The sequence below is a fragment of the Lycorma delicatula genome, chromosome 1 (genome assembly GCF_047948215.1).
Source record: "Lycorma delicatula isolate Av1 chromosome 1, ASM4794821v1, whole genome shotgun sequence".
Taxonomy (NCBI): Eukaryota; Metazoa; Arthropoda; class Insecta; order Hemiptera; family Fulgoridae; genus Lycorma; species Lycorma delicatula.
This window is the reverse complement of record NC_134455.1, coordinates 124679159-124699063: the sequence shown is the minus strand read 5'-3', so window position 1 is coordinate 124699063 and position 19905 is coordinate 124679159. Positions and strand designations below refer to the sequence as shown.

The window sequence follows — 19905 nt, the reverse complement described above, 5'->3', positions numbered from 1 at the left end:
GGTGACAGTATAATACTCCACCATAACTTTGGCAAATATCCCTTACATCTGTGTGGGGGTTAAATTAAGGGTGCGGGTGTAAAAAGTTGCAAAATTTGTAAAACATTTATCAAAAATTGTGATAGTTAATTGAAATATGATAGTAAGTGATAGTGAATGAAATAAAAACTTCATTATTTTGTTACTTTGTATAGTAAATGTTTGATTGGAAATTTGTTTGTTATTTTATAAATAAATTAGAAATTTCTATATATAATGTTATCTTTTGAAATCCAAATTAATCTAGTAATTAAATTTATGCAATGTACGATAATAATTTGATTAAAGTTTGACTAAAAATTATAAAGCAAGTTTTTAAGAATTTTGAAAATTTTTTGTAATGTTATTTAATAAGAAATAATTCAGTTATAATAACAACATAATATTTTGTCATTTCCAATAATTCCTGTATTATACTGTGCTATCATAAGGTTATGCCTGACTTCTAAAACCATGCGAGATGTCAATAAAAGAATAGTAAAAGTAACAAAATTTCATTTCCATCTCCCATATGGAAGTTTCAAGCTTATGTAGCGAGATCAGAAAAAAAAAAACAATAAACAAAAAAACCATATTAATCCCAGTGGTAAAAGCATCTATTCTGCTCTGATGAATATTCAGAATAAAGTTGTTTTCATATATTAAGTTTCAATAACACAGGGTGGTCAGAGTATGTTGTTTCGCTGTATAAATGTTTTTATTCATGTTAAATACAGCTTTCTGATAATATATACTATTTGATTGAGTCTTTAAACACCAAAAATACTATTCACATACCAACAGAGCAAGTGTTGATCACAACAATGACAGTTTTGCCCTTCGATTCAATTTACTCAAAAGTCCTCTTGATTTACTTAAAAATCAAGAAACAGATTCATAAATCTAATAAGCCTGTAATGAAAGCATTCTCTATTTCTCTGTGCTCTTGTCAAAGCTTTATGATAATCCTGACTGAAAAAGAAGAACCCGCCATGTGATGATTCCAGTTGCCACGCCAACCCCTCTGTACCTAGCCCTAATGGGTTTTACTGGAGATCATCTTCTAAACCCACAGACTGATTAACATGTCTCATTCATCATCTTGGTCTCTGCCAGAATGCCACTGGTGCAAATGCCACAAATGACATTTCCATTGGTGTAAACCCTTTAAATTGACATAATGAAAAACAAATAACCAACCCTACTCATATGAACTGACTGAGTACAATAGACATAGTCTGAGTATAGACTAGACTAGATATGAGACTGAGTAGAACAAATAATAAATTTTTAGCTAAAGGCCCTAAGCTCATTCTTGTTCCGCCAGCATACTTCAACCAGCAGCCCATCATTGGCATAAGTGATATTGTAACAGTCGCCAGGCAACATCAGCTGCATTAGAGAATCAAACTCTACAACCCATAGCAAAGGGCACAGTATACTGTGCCTTGAGGACGACCCAGTGTCTTTATTACTTCATAGCCACCATCAAAAAGCAGTGTGTCTCGATGACTGAAATAACTATCTGTTACCTGCATTTTACTTCAAGTACATCCATGTATCTGTAACTGATACAAAGCAGAGGGCCATCACAGATTGTTAAACGCACCAGATATGTCCAGGAAAATCCCCAAACATACCTGGCAAGACTATTCCTCACAATACTCATGACTTTAAGGATAGTGTCTTCCGTTTCTTTACCAGGACGAAAACCATACTGATCGTCCATCAATAATTGTTGCGACATCAACCTCTCATTTATGTGCAAATATACCATCTTCCCAAACACCTTCCCAATAACCAGCAGCAACATCAGATGCCTATATGAGGAACTAACAGTAGGATCCTTAAATAAAAGCCTCCCTCCCTGTATGAATCATGATACCTTGCCGTTGGTGAGGGTGATACAGAGTAGCCGGACTGAAGGTGTAACCATATCGGAGAGGTTTTTGTTGAGAGCCAGACTAAGGAATGATTCCTGAAAGAGGGCAGCAGCTCTATCAGTAGTTGTTAAGGGCGTAAGTCAGAACGACTCATATCAACGGCCATATCAACATCACTCAGTCCTCTTGAGTACTGCGCAGCTGAAAGCAATGGAAAACTTCAGCTGCTTTTTTCCAAGAAAATGTAGCTCTCTGCATTTTTATATAGCAATGATGGAGACGCCTTCCTTGGTAAAATATTCCAGAGTTAAACTAGTTCCCCATTCGGATCTCCGGGTGGGGACTACTAATACTAAGGAAGGGGTCACCAGAAAATTAAAAAATAACATTCTACGAGTTGGAGCGTGGAATGTTAGAAGTTTAAAAAAGGTTGGTAGGTTAGAAAATTTAAAGAGGGAAATGGATAGGATAAATGTAGATGTAGTAGGATATAGTGAGGTTCGGTGGGAAGAGGAAAACGACTTTTGGTCAGGTGATTTTAAAATAATTAACTCAGCTTCAAATAATGGGCAGGCAGGAGTAGGTTTTGTAATGAACAAGAAGATAGGGGAGAGAGTAGAGTATCTCAAAATGCATAGTGATAGAATCATTGTAATAAGGATAAAAACAAAACCTAAACTGACAACGATTGTTAACGTCTATCTGCCTACAAGCGCCCATGATGATGATGAGGTAGAGTGTGTATACGAAGAAATTGATGAAGCAATTAAACACATAAAAGGAGATGAAAATTTAATAATAGTTGGAGATTGGAATGCAAGCATTGGAAAAGGCAAGGAAGGAAATATAGAGGGTGAATACGGGCTGGGCAAAAGGAATGAAAGAGGACATTGACTTATAGAGTTTTGCACGAAGTATAATTTAGTAATTGCCAACACCCAGTTTAAAAATCATAATAGAAAAATATACACATGGAAAAAGCCAGGCGATACTGCAAGGTATTAGATAGATTATATCATGGTTAAGCAAAGATTTAGAAATCAACTCGTTGACTGCAAAACTTATCCTGCAGCAGACATTGATAGCGACCATAATTTAGTGATAATGAAATGTAGATTGTGGTTTAAAAAACTGAAGAAAAGGTGTCAGATGAATCGGTGGAATTTAGAGAAGCTTGAGGAAGAGGAGGTAAAGAAGATTTTTGAGGAGGACATCGCAAGAGGTCTGAGTAAAAAAGATAAGGTAGAAAATGTAGAAGAAGAATGGGAGAATGTTAAAAAGGAAATTCTTAAATCAGCAAAAGCGAACTTAGGCGGCACAAAAAGAACTGGTAGAAAACCTTGGGTTGCAGACGATATTAATATTACAATACAATTAATATATATATTAATTGTAGATATACATCTAAAATAAGGTTCATCCGAACATTAGTATGCGTGTCCATCTGGACTGAATGTACAACACGACCTCTCTGGGGCAGATTCTGATGCTGAATGAATACAGGTCATTGAATTTCAATCAAACATCTAGTTACTAGAAAACTTGAAGGTGCTAAACTATAAGTAACTGTTTGTAAATTGTATGGAATGATTGATGAGTTGTCATTATCATACCAGAGGATTCTTTACAATGGAAAATCTTGAAGATTAATGCGAATTTGTCTATAAATTTTACAAATATCTCCTGATAGCACATAGCTATGAGTTCTAAAACGAATTATGATTGAAAATAAATCTTGTTGTATTACTGAACCCGTAGCAAGAATTGAATTGAGTGATTGGCCATTCAAAGTTTTCGCACTATCGTCAAATACTACTAGTTTTGGTAGTGGTGAAAAGTTCACGAAATACTGTGTGGTGAGGCAAATAATACTGAGATGAATCTACAGGTTGCATGTGATCTAATTCTTGATGTTCCTTCATGAAATGGAAGTAATCTTCCTTAAGTTTAGCGTTTTCTGGAATCGACGATGTAACAAATTGAAACGATGCCTTGCATTTTCATTAGAATCTCCTAAAGCGTAGTTTTCCTTATGAGGAAGAGATACAGCAAATCTGCCTTTGTCATCACGAAAAGTATTTTCAACGAAATGTTTTTCACAAAAGGATTCCTCCTTAGTCGGTAAATGATCTTCGATCTCTTCAGATCTCCAAAATGACTCTAATTGAGAGGAAAGCTGTTCATTGCTAACAAAAAGTGATATTGAATCTGAATTATTTTTCTGTTTACTAGGCTTAGTAGGGATTTGACCAGAGACTATGAAACCAAGACAAGTTTCTTGAAGTATGGTATGATTGGAATTAAGAGACAATTGAACAGGCTTAAGTAGAGAAAGATAGTATTGAGTGCCTAAGAGAATATCGATATGACCAAGAATATTGAAATGAGGATTGGTGAGAAAATGGTGAGAAGGTATTTCCCAGTCAGTTATGTTTACTAAATCATTAGGTAACAGACCTGTAATAGATGGCAGTACATGACATATCAAATTAAAATTAAAGTTTTCATACCTAGAATTAATATTTAAATAAACAGTTAGCTTAGATTTAGTAACACCATTACTAATACCTGTGATCAGCATTAAAATAGGTTTGGTTTGTCCAAAGTTTAGTCCAAGTTTAGCAACAAACCTTTCAGTACAAAATGAAATCATCGAAGCGGAATCAAGTAAGACCCTGGTTTGGATGAAATTACCTTTTTATCTTTTACATTAACTACAGCTGTTGTGAGTAAAACAGACTTGTTAGGTTCTGATTTTAAAGTACAATATGAACTATTAGCTAAAGGAGCTTGATTCGGCTTAGAAGATTAAATTGGTGACTCTTGCAGCATCTAAATGAATTAGCGTTTGACGTTTTCGTGAGCATTTTTTACTGTTACGATTACTTTCACAATGTGCTGTTTATTTAAACATTTATCACATTGATACAATTTATGGTTGCTAGTTTTACATAATGCGCACATAAAATTATTAGTATTATTTACACAAAATACATTTTTACTAGAACTAGGTTTCGAATAGTCATATTTTTTGCTGTTAAATCCTACATTAGACGTCTGTAATGTAGGTGTTCATTACATTGAATCATGTTAGTGGATTCAAGTAGTTTATACTTACATTTTACGAAAGAAATGAGTTGTTCTAATTTTGGAAATTCATTATTTTCCAATGTTTTTTCCCCAGTCTCTTATAGTATTTAAATTTAAATTTTGACTAATTAACTGTATTATAATAAATTCTAAATAATCAATATTTAGATTCTTCAATGCATTAATGCTTGAATTAATTTGGTCAATGAATTTAGATAAATTTTCAGAATTTTCCCTGTTTAATAATGGTTTTAGATTAATAATTTCTAAAGCATGTTTAGCTGCAATTAGCCTTTTGTTATCATAATGATCTTTACATAATTTTATTGCAGTTTCATAATTTTCTGATGTTACTGATAATTTTTTTATTACATCAATGCATTACCCCTTAAGAAATTTCTAAGGTTGTAAAAATTGTCAACCTCAGAAAATTATTTGCGGTTGTGAACTAAACTATTAAAAAGATCAAAGAATTTATGCCAAGCTCTCACATCATCGTGAAAGGGATAAATTTGTATAGGTTTTAACGTAATTGGATTAGGTTTATTAATCAGTTTATTTAACTCTGTTACCTCTGAAATTTTGAAACGATTTTCTAATTTTTTATGTTTCAATTTAAGTTTGTCAAGAATATTTTCATATGTGTGCCTATCCTGTACGTCTTTATCTGTTACATCTTTGTGTAATTCTATTTCAGATTGAGCTTCAAAAAATGCTTTTTGTATTCTAATAATTTGTTGAATTTAATAGTAAACAGATTGTAATCGTCTGATTCGGGGTTGAAATTGTAAATTAATGTTTTTAATCTTGTTAAGCTATTTTTTATAATGCCTCTTTTTGTAATTAAATATTTAAATTCCATTTTGCTGCAATAATATTAACAGAGATAATATTGAATCTATATGAAATTAAATTATCATAAAGTAATGTTGGAAAGGATAAAGTTGTATACAAAACAATACTGCTAAATTACTGTCTATGTCTAAAGTTGAATGAACAAAATAACTTGTACGTATATATATTTAATACGATTATATCAGCTGACATCTGCCTGTCCAGGTCAATGAACAATGTGAAATTTGAACTTGAGCGTGAGCGTCCGTGCTCAGTACAGCTTTAACAAAGCCATTCTTACCCAAACCGGTATGGAAGTTTCCTTAGTATACCTGCTACCTTTATAGCCACAAACTTAACTGTATTGCAAACCATTGAAATATTTAATCTGAATATTTCACTAATGTTAATTGTAACATTACTGCACTTGTAATATACACTTTTTGTTTTAAATACACTGCTTATAAATAAATTATAAATATCGCTTAATCCAGTGGCTTGATTTGATCTTACGAAACTTGCATTGAATCTTGTTCTTCGATCTGACTACTTGACCATGGGTAGATGATATAGCGGTGAAATCCGGCTCTTGAATCATCCGGCCTCAATTGGCAACACCTCGATTCCACTTGATCTGGCGACAGAAGACCATAAAAAGTATGTTAGATCCCTTGCGATGTGGAGGACCATAAAACATTTGTGGTAGGTTTCAGAGCTAGTATGAACTGTAGATGCAAAGGTGATAGGTGCAAAGGTGAACATATAAGTATACAACTAAAATAAGCATTCATCCGAACATTAGTATGTGCGTCCATCTGGACTGAATGTACAACACAACTGCTGTGGGTCAGATTCTGGTGCCGAATGAATACAGGTCGTTACATCATAATGACCACTCCTTGTGGTATTATGACGTAGGACATCGTACGACACGATAGGTTGCTGGAGAGCCCTAGCCCTCGCTAGTTAGCAGCACCTGATGGCACAAGTGGAACGTAACATCTGTGTTCATATTCTCCATGGGGAATCAACCTTATAAATTTTATGTTTGGCCTTATGATGTACAATACAGAATCAACACAATCATCAGATGTTTTACTATATTCTCTCCAGATATACCCAGACACAGTAGTATGCATAGATGGATCAGAACAAAATTATACTGTTGGATGCGCATTTGTTTTTAATGACAGAACTTATATATTTGGTCTATCTGGTATTATGAGTGTGTTTACTGCTGAACTATACGCTATAAATAAGGCTCTGAACATCATTAACCTTAAGTACCATCATTATTATTATTATTATTTTTTGTAGTGAATCTTGTAATGCTCTCCAATCCTTAGAAAATTTTTATTCCAGAAATTCTATCGTCATCAAAATCTACAACACAATTGCAGAGTTGAACGCTGAGTTTCTGCTGGATCTCTAGCCACCTGAGGATTCTGGGTGATGAATGTCCAGATTCTGCTTCTAAAGATGAGTGTTGTCAACCCTCTTTCACCACAATTAAATCCAATTTTATTAACTGTGTAAAACTCACACTTCATGTGAAGTGGCAAGATGACCGGATTTGCTACAGTAGACAACAAACTTTGACATATCAAAGATAATGTTGCCATGGAATTCCTACCACAGGAAAATTCAGTGAGAGGAAGTGGTCCTCTGCTGATTGTGAATAGGATAACTACTCATGAGTGCCTGATATCAGTGGAAAACGCACCACTGTACGTAAGATGCAACTGCTGCTTAACTGTGTGCCTCATCCTTGTAGATTGCATATGTTATGTGGCCTTATGTCGCAAATTTAAACTATCCAGTAACATTCGTTGTATTTTAGGGAATGACAAGAAAGTGTTAGATCAGGTACTCTTACTCTTACGGAGTATAAATATGTTTCACAAAATCTAATATTTAGCTAGTTCTAGTATTTGTATTTTTTATTCATGATTTTTTACTATTAATATTATGAATTCTTAATAGGTATATTTTTTTTATTTTTTGTAGGTCTTAGGACACAAGGATGGACTGACTGCAATGGAACATGCAGATCCATTAGTATTGCTGATTGGATTACCAGCAATTCCTATAGTGCTTATTCTGGGTAAGATGGTTAGATGGGAGGACACTGTATTAACATTTTTACGGAAATATTCACCAAAGTTGCCTCTTCTCAAGTACATCTTGCCTTCATTTGCGTATGTAACTGTAATTTTTTCTCTCGTTAAATAAATATAAAAAGATCTACTTTACTGTTTTCCTAAATGAGATTAAAGTTGTATTTTAATGTGAATTATGAATGAATTATATCCGAGTATTTTTTCCTCCACATATCATATTCATTATAAGTAGTGGAGGAATATTACATTTGAGAATTGCATTGTTTCAGAATAATTCTTTTGCAAGTAAATTTGACTGAAACATTCTGCAGTTTGAGTAAGGTAGAGGTTGAAACATTAATGAGTACACTTTTTCCAATTTCAGGAATTGCTCAAATATAATCATTTTTGTATTAAAAATTTCTCATATTTTGAAAATTAGTTATTCAACAATTGAGTGATTTCAGTTAATTGTTTCATCTTAAATTCTATAGTCAGGGGGTTTTTAAAGTATTAAATTATAAAATAACTAGGGAACTAAAATATAAAAACGCCTATAAAATTAACTTTCTAAACCAAGGTGTTTTGGATATCATTGATGTTAATATAAGGTGTATGTATAATATCAAGACAAAGTTAATTATTTCTATTATATTTGTGCATATATCTCATCTTCAAAATATGAGAAAAGTCATACCTAAAACATGGTGATTTAGAAATGACAGCAGGCACTGTGTAAATTTAACTGCAGACCTACAAATGAACACTTAAAATTGAACCGTAAAGCTGGAGCATTATGTTGTCATATATATACATAGATGCTAGGAGAAAGCCATGGAGGAATTACCTATCTCATATGTAATGAGACTCCATATCACATACTACTCCCACATCTACTGTGGAAAAAAGCTTCATGCAGTTTGCAGATTTCAGAAACGGTCTATCCTGAGACTCATGAAGGAGAACTTCTGACAATTTCTTCTGCAGTTGCAACTAACCTGGCAGATTGTTTTCATTCTGTATCCCTCACTTCATGATATACGGAGATATAAGATACAGATGGAAATAATACCATTAAAAGTTGGTGATTCAGTCGGCAAATTAAACACTATCTTTATATTTGAGTTGCCGCATGTATTAAAAAGTTCATGTGACGCCTTTCCTACACCTGAAAATATTTGTCTCAGTATGCCTTCAAACCTTCCTAATTTGACACTAAAATACCTATTGTGTATTTATAATATGTTGTTCTTTGTCGGAAGCCATTGTTATATCAACCTGGTAGAGACAAAACAAGTGTCTACAATGCTGAACTGTACACCATCAATAAGGCTTTGAACATCATTAACCCATAATGTCAGCACATCATCATTTATAGTGATTCGTGTAGTCCATTCCAAGCTTTAGACGATTTGTATTGTAAACATCCTATCGTCACCCTGAAATTCGTAATGCAATTGCTGAGTTGAACTGTTGCAACATACAAGTGAGTTTCTGCTGGATCATTATTCATGTGGGAATCCAAGGTAATGAAAGTGCGGATTCTGCTGCTAAAGTAGCAAACAGTCCTTTACCACTCAATTTTATTAATTCTGTTAAACACACTCTATGAGGAGGTGGCTATGTGATTGGACTAATACAGCAGATAATGAACTGTGATACCTCAAGGATATTGTGCTTCCATGGAGCTCTTCAATCTGGAATAACCATTGAGAAGAGGCTATTTTTTGCTGTTTATGATTGGGGCATACTAATTTTATAGTTGGACACCTAATGAATCAGACCAGTGCACCCATTTGTGTTCACTGTTACTGCCAACTAAAAATACACCACATCCTTGTGGAGTGTGTGTGGTGTGTGATGCGGCATTGCATTGTAAATTTAAATTAAGAGCTAACATCCAAAATATTCTAGGAAAAAATATGATAATGCTATTGCTTTTACACTTTCATCTTTGTTTTTCGGGAAAAAGTTATTTTATATGTATTTGAATATAAGTTTTAACTGGTTTTGTTAATTTATAATGATTTTTAAGTTTTTTAATTTTTAGATGTGAAAGTGAGATACCTAGAAATAATTCAGATTTGCCAGCAGTATCGGATACAGTTTCTGCGACAAGAGTTCTTTGCAGTGCACTTTTATTTCCTTCTGTGGCTACAGTTTGTGGCAAGGTTTTATTTGATAATATACCATCTAATCTTCAGCGAACACTTTTGGTAATTTTTTGAAGTTCTATTATAAGTATTGTTTTTTATGTATATTATGTGTTGAGGATATAAAATCATTAGCTACAATGATAAGTAAGTTGGTTTGTTTATTTACATAATTGACAGAAGATAGCATTTTAGGTAGTTAGAATAAAAATTATGATGTTCGTACAATGCTACCTTTGTGGGGTGGAGTGTTACAGAGTATAAAAAAATTTGGTTAGTTAATGTTTGAATTATGCAAGAGTGACAAATAATAAATATTGCATATTTCTAAATATATCATTTGAATGACATTTTTATAGACTTGTAAAACCTCTCACACAAATAACAAATGCATGGACGCACACCTCTAAACCGTTTCTGGTTGTCTGATGCCCTTTTTGTTAAATTTATTTATTTATTTAAATACCATACATTATACATTTAATTTATTTATATACATCATAATTTATGTTGTCTATTTTTCTTTATCGATAACTTTATTTTTTTATGTACATATTACAAACAACTGTTAGATTAGATGAATTTTATCAATTTTTTTTTTAAACTTCTATTCTCTGTCGTTGAATCATGTGACCTTGCCGATGGTGAGGGGGCTTGAGTGCTCAGTGGTATAAAATAGCTGAACCGAAGGTGCAACCACATTGGAGACATATCTGTTGAGAGCCAGGTTAAGGAATGATTTCTGCAAGAGGGCAGCAGCTCTTTCAGTAGTTGTTAACGGTGTGGATCAGGAGGACTTAAACGGCCATATCAGCATCATTCAATCTTCTAAGTACTGTGCAGCTGAAAGCAATGGAAAACTACAGATGCTTTTTTCCAAGAAAATGTAACTCCATTTTAATGTAACAAAGATGGAGGCATTTTCCTTGGTAAAATATTCTGGAAGTAACTAGTCCCCCGTTTGGATCTCCGAGTGGGGACTACTAAGGAAGGAGTCACCAGAAAATTAAAAAATAACATTCTATGAGTTGGAGCATGGAATGTTAGAAGTCTAAAATAGGTTGGTAGGTTAGAAAATTTAAAGAGGGAAATGGATAGATTAAATGTAGATGTAATAGGAATTAGCGAAGTTTGGTGGGAATAGGAAAATGACTTTTAGTCAGGTTATTTTAGGGCAGGCAGGAGTAGGTTTTGTAATGAAGAAGAAGATAAGGAAGAGAGTAGAGTATTTCAAAATGCATTGTGACAGTATCATTATAATATGGATAAAAACCTAAGCCGACAACGATTATTAACTTCTGCAAGTATCCATGATGATGATGATGAAGTAGAGTGTGTATATGAAGAAATTGACAAAGCAATTGATCACATAAAAGGGGATGAAAACTCAATAATAGTTGAGATTGGAATGCAAGAATTGGAAAAGGCAAGGTAGGAAAAATTGTGGGAAAATATGGGCTGGGCAAAAGGAATGAAATAGAGGACCAACTTACAGAGTTTTGCACAACGTATAATTTAGTAATTGCCAACACCCAGTTCAAAAATCATAATAGAAGAATATACACATAGAAAAAGCCAGGTGATACTGCAAGGTATCAGATAGATTAAATCATGGTTAAGCAAAGATTTAGAAATCAACTCATCGACTGCAAAGCTTACCCTAGAGCAGACATTGGGACCATAATTTATTGATAATAAAATGTAGATTGGGGTTTAAAAACCTGAAGAAAAGGGACCAGATGAATCGGTGGAATTTAGAGAAGCTTGAGGAAGAGGAGGTAAAGAAGATTTTTGAGGATGACATCGCAAGAGTTCTGAGTAAAACTTATAAGGTAGAAAATGTAGAAGAAGAATGGGAGAATGTTAAAAAGGAAATTTTGAAATCAACAGAAGCAAACTTAGGTGGAACAAAGAGAACTGGTAGAAAACGGATATCAGAGGATATGTTGCAGCTGATAGATGAACGTAGAAAATATAAGAATGCTAGTGATGAAGAAAGTAAAAGGAACTGTCGACAATTAAAAAATACTATAAACAGGAACTGCAAACTAGCGAAAGAAGAGTGGATTAAAGAAATGAGTTCAGAAGTGTAAAGAGAAATGATCATTGGTAACATAGACGGAGCATACAGGAAAGCTAAGGAAAATTTTGTGACATAAATTAAAATCTAATAATGTGTTAAACAAAGATGGTGCACCGATTTATAATTAAAAAAGAAAGATCGATAGGTGGGTTGAATATATTGAAGCAATACAAAGGAAATAAATTAGAAAATGGTGCTATAGAGGAAGAAGAAGAAGTCAAAGAGGATGAAAGGGGAGAAATAATACTGAAAACTGAATTTAAGAGAACATTAAAAAATTTGAATCGCAGAATGGCTCCTGGAATAGATGGAATACCTGCAGAATTACTGCGCAGTGCAGGTGAGGAAGTGATTGATGGATTATACAAACTGGTGTGTAATATTTATGATAAAGGGGAAGTTCCATCAGACTTCAGAAAGAGTGTTATAGTCATAATATCAAAGAAAGCAGGAGCAAATAAATGTGAAGAATACAGAACAATTAGCTTAACTAGTCGTGCATAAAAAATATTAACTAGAATTCTGTACAGAAGAATTGAGAGGAGAGTGGAAGAAGTGTTAGGAGAAGACCAATTTGGTTTCAGGAAAAATATAGGGACAAGGGAAGCAATTTTAGCACTCAGATTAATAGTAGAAGGAAGATTAAAGAAAAACAAACCAACATACTTGACATTTATAGACCTAGAAAAGGCATTCGATAATGTTGACTGAAATAAAATGTTCAGCATTTTAAAAAAATTAGGGTTCAAGTACCGAGATAGAAGAGCAATTACTAACATGTGCAGGAACCAAACAGCAACAGTAATAATTGAAGAACAATGAATGGCATGGATGAAGTCCTACGCAAGAACTACTGCATGAAAATAAACAAGAACAAAACGAAAGTAATGAAATGTAGTAGAAATAATGAAGCTGGACCACTGAATATAAAAATAAGAACAGAAAAAATTACAGAGGTAGAAGAATTTTGTTGTTTGGGAAGTAGAATTGCTATTCTACTTCCCAAAAATTAAAAAAACTAAACATTGACAACTAAACATGGACGAAGTCGGACTGATATAAAATGCCGAACAGCTCATGTGAAACGAGCCTTCAGTCAGAAACATAATGTGTACAACAAAAATTAATTTAAAATTTATTGTTTTTAAGTTAAAAAAAATTAATTTAAATTTAATTAAATTAAATTAATTTTTAATTAAGGAAAACATTTTTGAAAGTATATGTTTGGAGTGTAGTTTTATATGGAAGTGAAACTTGGACGATCGGAGTACCTAAGAAGAAAAGATTAGAAGCTTTTGAAATGTGTTGTAGGAGAATTTAAAAAATCAGATGGGTGGATAAAGTGATAAATAAAGAGTTGTTGCAGCAAGTTGATGAAGAAAGAATTATTTGGAATAATATAGTTAAAAGAAGAAACAGACTTATAGGCCACATATTAAGGCATCCTGGAATACTCGCTTTAATATTGGAGCAACAGGTAGAAGGGAAAAATTGTGCAGGCAGGTAATGTTTGGAATATGTAAAACAAATTGTTAGGTATGTAGGATGTAGGGGATATACCGAAATAAAATGACTGGCACTAGATAGGAAATCTTGGAGAACTGCATCAAACCAATCAATTGACTGAAAAAAAAGAGAAAAAAATCTTTAATTTAACATTTATTTTATTTATTTTTATTGATTGGTTTAATTATATAAAATTGCCTACAAACTTTGTATGCAATTTTGAATACACTGATTTTTATCATTTTATTTATAATATATAGAGTGATTCAAAAAGACAACTTTAACCTTTTCAGATCAGGAAGCCAGTAAAGTGGCTCTGTGCGGTGACAGTTTTAAAACGCTGTTACAAAATCATTTTATATGGGATCTAAGTCGGTTATTTTTTTTTATATTCACAAAGGAATCAGTTTTATTATACAATTCGAACTATGGTTATACGAATTAAATTGTTTTATTTGGACAAGAAAGAATATGACCATTTTTTTCTCAGAAATGTGCTTGTGTGTTTGTGTGTGTGTGTGTGTGTGTGTGTGTGTGTGTGACTAGTGTATTATAATTGCTATGAGGGTTACGGATTTATTTATTATTTACAAAACTAGCTTATTATATTAGCAACATAACGATGTATTGAAACACATAATAAGTTATGTTACACGGCACACACAAAAAAAAAGGAATTGTGGTCATAAATGTGTGTCATTTTTATTTGAGGCCTAATAAATCTTTTCTGACAAAAGATATCGGCATCAATGAAACGCATACCAATTCGTATTGAATAACAGTAAAAATTTTTACAGTAAAAATATTTTTTTGTCAATCTGAATAGACTTTTATGTGGTGGGGATTTTTATAAAACGTAGTTTTCTGAATCTCTTTCATTTATACTAACATATGTTACTTTATTGTGTGAGTGAGTACGAGTGAACTGCAGTAAGTAACTTACTATCGCAAACTGGCGTTCCGTTGGTAATATATTATTTCATTATTTTTTTCAAAATTACATCGGTTTTTTTTTATTCAGTGCGATTTTTTTTCACATATTGGGGTTTTTTTTTAATTTTTAATTTTTTTTTTATTTGCCGTAATTTTTTTTTTTATCGAGACAATGAATGACGAACAGATTAGGTTTGCTCTTGACGAAGGACTTTCAGATTATGAAGAAAATGACAGTGACGACCTTGAGGGCTTGGACGACATCAAAAATACTGAAATTAGGAGTATCGATTTTTCGAAACCGCATCTCCTGAATTTTAGTAGCGACGATGATGATCCAGGTCATTCGATTAGTGATACTGACACGGAACAGAAAATAAATGTAGCCTGTTCAGTTCTACATCCACATGCTGAAGGAAACGGTAATATATTTCATGAAATCCATTATCGTTCTCCAGTGCAGTTGGATGTTGAAATGCAACCAGCTATTGATTTTCCTCTCCAAGATGAGGAACTTGACACGGCGGAGTTACAAGAAAATCCAACTGACCGGGCCCAAAATGACGAAACAGTTACAGATGACGAAGGTTACGAGTTGGAAGGTCGTCTGCCGGTTCTTGGAAATCCCTGGTTAGTTTGTACTGATAGGTGTAAATATGACACACTAAACAGTTTGCCTTTTACGAGTCCGGAACCAGGTGCATTTGTAAAGAATCCCGACCTTTTGGCTAAATCCGCTCCTCATAAGAGAGGTCGGCCTAAGAAGCGTCGTAGGAATTTACAGAATATGCCTGAATATATTCCTTATCCCCGTATTCATGGGCAGACGCCGTTTGCCGTATCTATGTTGTTTTTTGGGGCTATCCTTGAAAAAGTAACATCACAAACTAATTTGTATTTTCAAAGCCGTAGACCTGATAGACCATTACCTAAGGACAGAATTCAAGGTGACGTTAGTCTTGACCAGATGAAACGTTTCTTTGCAATCATCCTGGAAATGGGTCATACTGTAAGACACATTTTACAAGAATACTGGTCAACTGACGAGGTTTCCCATATCGCTTGGTTTGGGAATACATTACCGAGAACTGTCTTTCTTCATATTTTGGACTTCACTAACCAGGATCCACCAATAGAATCAGAAATGCAAACTGGTAACTATGACTGTCTCTGGAGAGTACGCGAAATATTTGAAATTGCACGTCAGAAATCTCGTGAACTCTGTAATCCACGATAACAAATTGTAGTTGATGAGGTTTTATGCGCCTACAAGGGTAGAGTCTTGTTTCGGCAGTATATACCTAGTAAACGAAAGCGCTCTGGGATAAAGGTTTACAGACTTTGCGATAATTCTGGGTGCACATTCGATATGAATGCATATCTCGGGAGACAACGAGAGGAACTAAATGTAAACGAAACGATTACTGAACGTACAGTTATCAACCTAATTGCAGGTTATGAAAATTGTGGATATCATTTGTATATGGACAATTTTTTTTCATCCCTGTAATTATATCGACGACTGAAAGATGTGGGAATTCTAGCTTGTGGAACAGCTCGATCCAATCATGCTGGAATGCCAGCTGAATTCACACGAAACAGACGTAAACAATTAGGTTTGACCAGACACCGGTTAGCCTGTCGTACGACACTGGATGGAATATCTTGTATTCTATTCAATGACAAGCGAATGGTAACACTTCTGTCTTCTATTCGTGGGCCTGCTGAAGAGGGTAAATACAGTGTAACAATTCGCGGTACAGAAAATGTCGTGAGACCTGTAATGATTGTAGATTACAATAATTACATGGGGGCTGTTGATCTATCTGATCGTCTGTCTTCAAGCTATTACTTACATAGGCGCATGACAAAATGGACGAAAAAACTTTTTTTCCACATTTTTGATATGCTCCTTGTCAATGCTTATACGGCTTACAAGTCAGTCAATAAGATGGAGATGAACCAATCCTTCAGGTGGTTTCGAAATGAGGTTTTGAAAGGGCTTGTTTCATCATCTCCTACGAGATTTTCTGCACGAGGATCTTATGTAAGAAATCGTGAATTGTTACGTCTTGAAAGTTGTGAAGCAAGACATTTTCATAAACGTGAGGGAACAAACAGTTTTAGACAATGCGTTGTGTGCTCGGCAAACGGCATTCGCGTAAGATCATTCTGGAGGTGTGTGGCTTGTGAGGTACCACTCTGTATAAGACGGATGCTTTCTCGTGTATCACACACGCCAAAATATCACCAACTAGGGGTAAGAGCTTTTTATTTATAAATTTATTACTTCATTTTATTTGTTTAGGTTATTTATTATTTGTCATCTATTTCATTCTTTTGTTTTTTTGGGGAATCTCCCATATTGCGATTTATATGTTGGTGTAAAAACTAGTGCGCGCTCGTAATTTCTTATTTTATATATTATATATATATATATAATATATATTACGATTTTATATACATAGTAACATAAAAAATACCTGTTGTTTGTACCGAATAGCTTGTAATTACTGGGGTAATTATTATGCGTTTCATGAACTCTATTGCCTCCCCACCCGCGGCGTGTAACAGCAATACTCTGTTGTAAAAAAAAGTTTTTTTACGTAATAAATGCTCTTAGAAAGTCTTATAATTTTTAAAATAAATTTTACATTATATGTAATGCTAAGAAAAAATAAATAACTAAAAAAATTTCTCGAAACTGATATGCTAATTAATCTGTAATTTATGACACGGGTTTTTCATCATATTTTGCCCAACTTTCAACCGATTTGTTTGAAAGTATTTTTTTTTTAATCAGCAAACTATGTTTCATAAACACAAAACAAAAAAAAAATTTCGCTAATAAAAAACGCGGTAGAAATGCGCAAAAAAAATTCTGCAATTAAATTATCGTAATTTTTGTACGGTTTCAATTTTTTTGTTGTTACATGCATAAAAAATATTCAATCGTAAGGTTTTTTTTTGTCAGAATCTGTTAAATCTTGTTAATATATTGTAATTTTTTGAAATTTTTTTCACAAGAAGGTAGCATAAGACTATGAAGAGAGGCAATCAGATACCAACATATTTTTGCGGAGCGCTAAGAAGCGCGGAGCATTGTGATAGGAAAAGGTTAAAAGCATAAAAAATTTATTAAGTCAGATTTGGTTGAGATCTGATTTCATAGAAAAGCACATCAGGTTTGTCACCCAATAAATTTTTGTATGCCTTTAAAGGTGTGAAATCCTTTTTGAATCACTCAGTATGTTTACTATTTTATTTTCTATTTTAAAAAAGGAAAAGAAAGAGATTAGAATTAATTTTTAGTTATTTTATTTTGGCCGCTTTATTATTGTAACTTATGTCACTTTCATCATAATCATGATTGGTTTATTTCTCATCATGATGTCAGTCTTCAATTATATTTTCAGTAAGCCAATCTTTATGCTAGTAATCTTTGAGCTTATATACCTGCAATATTTATTCCAGTTTTCTTTGTTTACTTGTCTTAACCCTTCTTTCAATAACGTCTTCATTTCTGTCCAAGTGTTTTAAAAGCATATAGTCAGCATGTGGCAAAAGTCAAAATGTTATTTCCTTTCAGTGTTAAACCTTCATTGTCAATCAGTATTTTTTCTGGGATTTCAGCTATTAAGCTGTTGTAATTCAAATTTTTGGGTATTTTTTTGTAATAGGATGTTATTTAAAAGCCTAAATTACATAATTCTTGCTGTAATTCAATGGTAGCTTATTTAATTGCATGCTTTGGTTTGGTCATTACCCAAAATGACAACACTGTTATCTGGAAGAAGTGGAATTAACTTTTCAGTAAGCCATTTCAAGATTTTTAGACTTCATCAGGCCATAGTAACCACCAGACAGTTAACAATTTTCCCATGTTAAAAGTGAATTCTGTGCATCGTTTTTGTTAATACAGTTTTTTTTCATTGCCGTGAACTTTTATTACCACTTCACAAATATCCTCACTTTGCTAGGATTTAATAAGGATCAGATTATTGTCCATCTATGATACATCCATGTATAAAAGTGATCTTCTGACTTGTATTTTCAATTGGAATGCAAACACTATTTGTGCCAGGCCACGATGTATTGTCAATCAGTTAATAAGTTCGTTTTATCAATAAATCTTCTTCACCTAAATCTAATGAATGAATTCCCGAAAGAAAATGATTTTTTTCCCTGTAGCCACTAACAATTATGTTGTAGTGTGAACTGTTTTTTTTGCTTATAAAAACCATTTATAGTATTTCAGAATAATGAACAGTCAAAATCTGAGGAAGAAATTTTTAGCCTCCCAGTTCTTGACTGAATCTTTCCTGGTGTTTACTGTTTAGAATCCCTAGCTTAAATTCCTTACCTTCTGTTTTTTATTCTGTGTTCAGGTATTCTTGAATATGTTGATACACACAAGTTCCTTCATTTTAGATATGTTTCAGGTTTTTTTCCTGAAACTCATCATATTTTTCAAGCACTTTTCCATTTGATTTGGATCATATTCTTTGAATTTTCTGTCCTTTTTTTAATTTTGAAAATTTTCCTCTTTTGAGGTCAATTTAAACATATTTATTATATATTACGGTAATCTCTACAAAAAAAAAATGATTAAAAGAAAAAATTGATTGTAAGTGAAGTAATGAAAAAATAAAAAAAATCATTTTACACTTGAGGAAATTATCTAAAGAAACATTAAAAAGTGTCGTGATCAGAAAATCACATTAAAGTTGGCAAAACAGAATGTGGAGCAAGTTAATATTAGTGTGCTTTTTTGAAATGATCGTAGTATGGTTTTCTTCCACAGCAGAAACTGGCTATTAATCCAATTTACAATCGTGCAATTTATTTATTTTTTTTCATTACTTTTAAGTAGTTAATGACACCTATCTAATGGTTTGTAAGATCACATGACATAGTAATTCTAATTATAGGAAATAATTATTCACATATAAAATTTATAAGGTTTTTTTAGTCAAAAATATTGATTTTAATTGCCAGTTATTAGAGTTGAATGATTGTGCTTGCTTACATATCATACAATAGGCTAAATTCCATAAGTAAGTCAATTTCAATTTAGACTTACAATAATGTACATTTTTATACTTTTACGAAATAATATGATAACCAATTTGATGTTTATACAACAGTATAGGAATACAACTGTATTCGATTATTTAATAATTATTGTACATTTTTTTTTTAGAATTTATATTATATTTTACTCTTTTGTATTTTGCTTTTTAATTCTATTTTTTGTTATTTTGTTTACATATATGTTAGACTTACCGTATATTGGTATAGAATTA

General features: G+C 32.9%; 1 protein-coding gene across 2 annotated transcripts in view; it reads left to right on the top strand.

Annotated features, from left to right (window-relative positions):
* Nucleotides 1-19905, top strand: part of LOC142321863 (E3 ubiquitin-protein ligase MARCHF5-like) — a 73904-nt gene that overhangs the window by 48947 nt on the left and 5052 nt on the right. For both annotated transcript variants that reach the window (XM_075360324.1, XM_075360333.1), the window contains exons 6-7: nt 7833-8023; nt 9975-10140. In XM_075360324.1, the coding sequence (XP_075216439.1) occupies nt 7833-8023; nt 9975-10140 (357 nt within the window). The remainder of the gene's footprint in view (nt 1-7832; nt 8024-9974; nt 10141-19905) is intronic.